We start from the raw sequence: 4,950 nt of genomic DNA on the forward strand, positions 1-4,950 counted from the left end.
TTTTTTAAGGGATACAATAATAATGCTTGAAAAAGGAATATAGAATACAAAAAAGTACTCCATTTAGTAACTGTTTATTCCATCGTATTATTAACAAGAAGGACATATGTCATGTTATTGGTTGGTAGGAAGTTTCTTTTTAAGTTTTTCTAAAATTTTAATTAAGTTAAAATATTAAATTTTCATATTTGATAGTATTAATTTTTGAAAAGTATTTTTGAATAGTTAACATTTTAAGAAGTGCTTCTTTATGTTTCTTAACAAAACACTTTTTTATATAGGATGAGATAGGAATCTAAGATTCTAGAAAAGGTATTAAAGTTTTAATTAACCATATATTTTTTATAATATATTTTTAAAAAATATATATATAACTCATTTATCATATTCTCAACAACTATGATAATTAGAAAACATGATTACAAGAAACATAATTACTTTATAATTAAGGAAGGGAAAATAATTTATATATTAAATATTAAATAATTTATATATCCTCCTTGAATTACATAGGAATATCTGTTATTAATTTTTTTTAACTTTTATACTAATCATTTTAAAAGTCATAAGTGTAAAAATACTTATATTGTTAGTTTATAACAATTAAAATAAATTTTAATGAATATATGATAACCGACATTAGTTCAATCATATATCATATGATAACGGAAGAGATTAATCTTTCAATCTTATAATAGTTTATTCAAGAACATTTTTATCTCTAATCATATACATAAAATGAAAAACATTTTCACCTCTAAAACAGTCATAACTATGTTCCACTCTATGCTTCGATGCTGACTAGAGAATCAGTATGTTGATTGCCATTGTCGATCTGCTACCGGTGCTTCCTTCTTCATCTTCAACAATTGACGAGGAGGGAGATGCATGGTAATTGGTAAACGAGTTGTGTGAATAATAGGTAGAAAAAAGAGATAAAGAAAGTCTTGACCGATCAAAATCATATTTGTTTATGAAATAAATCATATTGCCAAGAAAATATCATTTAAGATCTCAAATGGATATTTGTCATCATTTTCAGCAATGGATAATTTCATAGCAATACCATGATAAAAAAATAAAGAATTAAAAAAATTCCTGATACCAAAATGTGCCATGGCCTCTAAAAATTCAGAGTGAGATCCATACAATTAAATAGTTCACAACACAACATTTTCCATTAACGAACACACGTGGTGATGACAGCGTGGTTGAGGTGGATATTACAACTAAACAAAGACGTTCCAAAAAGCCGCTCGCTTCAACTCAGAAGGCTTGGGCTTCACCACCAACATGTGCACTCTTTGTTGGGCCGAACTTCAAAACTTGCCCTCATGCAATGCCCAAAGTACTTCCTCTCACTCTTGCTCGCATGCCCGCCATCTATTTGATAATTTGACTTACCAACACTAACAATGACAACAATGCATTGTAACTCTTAAGCTTTATTTATCGAGTATAGTGTGCTTAAGAAATATTACCACATCACCATCCGGTGAGAAAATTTTTATCATTTCTATTCTACTCAAAACTTGGATGGTTTAAAGTGACGAAAATCAAAATTGATGATAAAGATTTTTCAAGGTATAAAAAACAAACACTAGGGATTACTCTCTTTTTAAAAGGGTAAAATAACTTATTTAATTTCAGAGTCATGCAGAAGGAATACTCCTCACTTCTATCATTTACGGTGACTGACATCAATAGCACAGTCACCAAATTAAAGGCATTAGGAGCTCAACTAGATAGTCCTATAAAATATGAGATCCATGGAAAGGTAACAATTCATTTAATTAAACATTCAAAACTACTTGTTATCAAAGCTTTTGATACCAAATGGATAAGGTCCCTTTGTGATCAGGTTGCAGCTGTGCGGTGTATTGATGGGCATATCTTGGGCCTCTATAAACCAGCATAAAAAAGGAACTGCAGTAACAGGTTCTTTTGCAATTATAATGACTTTAGGCTGCTTTAGAATCATGGTGACTTTTGAGGGGCGATAGAGAAAACATGTGAAACATCTCCTTTTTTTGGATTCCCTTCAATAATTGATAGTGTCTGTTTGTCCAGATCGATAAGGGCAGTACAAAGGGTGTGAAGTAATGGACCTGAGAATAGGAGAAAGAAAAAGTGATAATCAAGAGTATATCTACAAGAAGGGATCCAGATGTGAGATGTCTTCAATTTACCAGTCATGTAGATAGGGTATTTTTTGTCATCCATATCTCCTAGAAGTGACAGGAAATCCCCTTTTGATTCTTTTGTCAAGACAGCTGCCCTTTTATGTCTGCTGATTGAATTCTCATCTTGTACCTTTGAATTAAATCCAAATGATGCTTTAGTCATAGATACACATGTTTCACAGATAGAATTTTTTATGATATCTTGGCATGCAATTTGCTCAATAGTTCAAATATTTGATTGGTGAAGTGAATTGAGACATTTCCAAGTAGTAAAACATGCCCATGTGATTTGGTATGGGGTGGTCTGAATCAAACAAATGGAAAACAGGATTTTGTATCTGTCACTTGCCTGATTAATCGGTAGGTGGAGGTACATGTTTGCATGGAAGAAAGGTGTATTCCCCACTTCATAAACTGAAATCCGCTTCCTAGATGCGGTTTCAACATTAACAATCCTGCGCGTGCTTGTTTCAAACAAGTTATAAGAATGCCCCACAGAAATTTCTGACGATTTGATCCTCTGATGAAATAAGCACAGAAAGTGAAAACACTAATGTTATGAAAGAGTTCATTAAGATGGGAAGCAAAAGCAGGCAAAATCTAACATTCATTGCATCATCCATGCTTGTAGCTTCAAGAAGGTCTCGCGAAATGAAGTTGCGCCCAATGCCACCAGCCACAATCTCATCTTCAGCGGGGGGTACAGAATCCAGAGTGAATGCCTGCGGATCATAAAGTCAGTTGTTTTCTAATTGCATAACATTTTTTCATACAATTGGGAGGGCATTGCTAGGCTCCATGACTATGTTTGAATTTGATAGAAAAAGATGGAATCAAATGAATTAAAATTGAAGAATAATAAAATATAATAGAGAATAAAACTTTGGTTTTGTTGTTTGGATATGTTACGAAGTAACAAAGTTTTCATTCCATCTTATTTCTCCCAAATTCGGAGAGAAAAGGAAGGTAAATAATAGAATAAACTATAAAGTAGAACGGGTTTCACTTGCTTCTATTATATTCCATCCTCGTTTTACTAATTCAAACAATGGAACATGATACCATTATATTTCATTCTCCTTTGTTTTATTCCCTTCCATCAATCCATTAGACAGAATGTATGAGAATTTACATTTTAATGCATTTAATTACATGGTAAATCCTTAAATTTATCACTTATTAGATTACATTCATTACACCTTTTAAATTGAGAAATTTACTTTGAGGAGAAAAATAAAGAACCTTGATTATTGATGAATTCATCGGTGATTATATACACTAATACACATATTATATTATAATTATAAGATCAGTAATAATGTAGACAAAAAAATCAGGACAAGTGATGTATAGATTCATGGAATTTTTACCAGTCCATGGCTATTGAACCCAAATGCACAGCTTGGAAGCTCCCCGGCATATGTATAACCTACAAAGAAGAGTCCATCCGGCAAGATTCCTTTGATTATGTAGCTGCACATGTAAATGTAATTCCACACATAAATATTCGAATTCTGAAGCGAGGAGGACAAGACATGATGAATAATCAATCTATCACCAAGCATGCTTACGTGTGGCCAACAAGGGCAACATTTGCATCTTCGTTGTGCGCCGCAATAGCCATAGATTCACTGACAACAAGAACATCGGAGCAATCATCCGAGGTATCGGAGTTGGCACTTTTTGCTCCTTCTTTTTGAATAAACGCCAGAATCTCCTTCCTTAAGTTGATAAGCAATATCTGCTAACACGCACACACAAGACAGGAGATCTAAGAGGGTTGCATGGTTAAAAAAAATAAAATAAAAGATGACGAGTTCAATCCTCTCTGCTAACAAAAACTACCCTTATAATAAACTAATGTTTGCTGATAAAAAAACACACATACATAAGACACTAAATATTAATGTTGCTGCTGCATTTTAGTTATGTATAATAATATGATTTTGCAATATTTACATCAAGAAATGGCACACCGCTTCCTGCTGCTGTCCCCAAAAGTTCATCCCAATACCTTGGGAATTTGGTTTGATTGTTATAAAAAAGTGGTTTGAGAAGTGACTGTGAATGAGGGGAGTGGGCAAAGGGTCGAAGCTGGTTTTGTAGAATGAGGTCTGAGGCCACTCTACTCCTTATGGTTTCGGAGAATCTTTGGCCAATTAAGAGACCCATTTGGTAACCATCTTTGCATGGTCCAACTTCGAACACCTCAAGCCTATCCACACTGCAGCTTCCCATTTTGTTGCGCCTGCGATGCCCCCTATCCTTATTGCTTGAAAAGGCTAATATGCATAACTTCATTCAAATTCTCTTACATTTTTTTTTTTTTATATTTTCAATACTGTTATTTACTGTGTAACAAAATTAAATTAAAAATAAATATATTTTTTTTAGAAAAGGTATAAAAAATAGGAAAAACCTTGTAAAGTTAATAAGCAGTAATTACAAACACTTGGTTTTATATAGCAAAAAAATACATCAAAATAATTTGATTTTTGAAATACGTGACTTAAAAAATAGGTTCCATAAATAGAGACACGAAATGGATAAACAATTTTGGCCCAAGGAATTTTGGGCTACCAACTTTGGGATGAGATAAAAGCAATGAAAAAGAAAATTAAACTAAGGAGATTTTTTATTTCCTCAAATTATAAAATAAATTAAATCTAAATACATTATTTTATTTACAAGAAATACAATGATTATAAAAACTAGTTCACTCAGAAAGAGTTATAAGTATCAACAAATGTGTAATTTTCATAAAAAA

The 4,950-nt window shown here is 32.3% G+C and overlaps 1 protein-coding gene across 1 annotated transcript; it reads right to left on the reverse strand.

Moving 5' to 3' along the window:
- Positions 1-1,562: 1,562 nt before the first annotated feature.
- Positions 1,563-4,456, reverse strand: LOC114413427. The gene is made up of 7 exons (XM_028377840.1): positions 4,143-4,456; positions 3,755-3,924; positions 3,554-3,656; positions 2,789-2,905; positions 2,533-2,703; positions 2,190-2,313; positions 1,563-2,108 (listed from the first exon to the last, which is right to left on the reverse strand). The coding sequence occupies exons 1-7, from the start codon at positions 4,419-4,421 to the stop codon at positions 1,978-1,980; spliced, it is 1,095 nt and encodes a 364-aa protein (XP_028233641.1). The 5' UTR covers positions 4,422-4,456; the 3' UTR covers positions 1,563-1,977.
- Between the last annotated feature and the right edge of the window lie 494 nt (positions 4,457-4,950).

This window comes from Glycine soja, chromosome 5 (assembly GCF_004193775.1).
Source record: "Glycine soja cultivar W05 chromosome 5, ASM419377v2, whole genome shotgun sequence".
Classification (NCBI taxonomy): Eukaryota; Viridiplantae; Streptophyta; class Magnoliopsida; order Fabales; family Fabaceae; genus Glycine; species Glycine soja.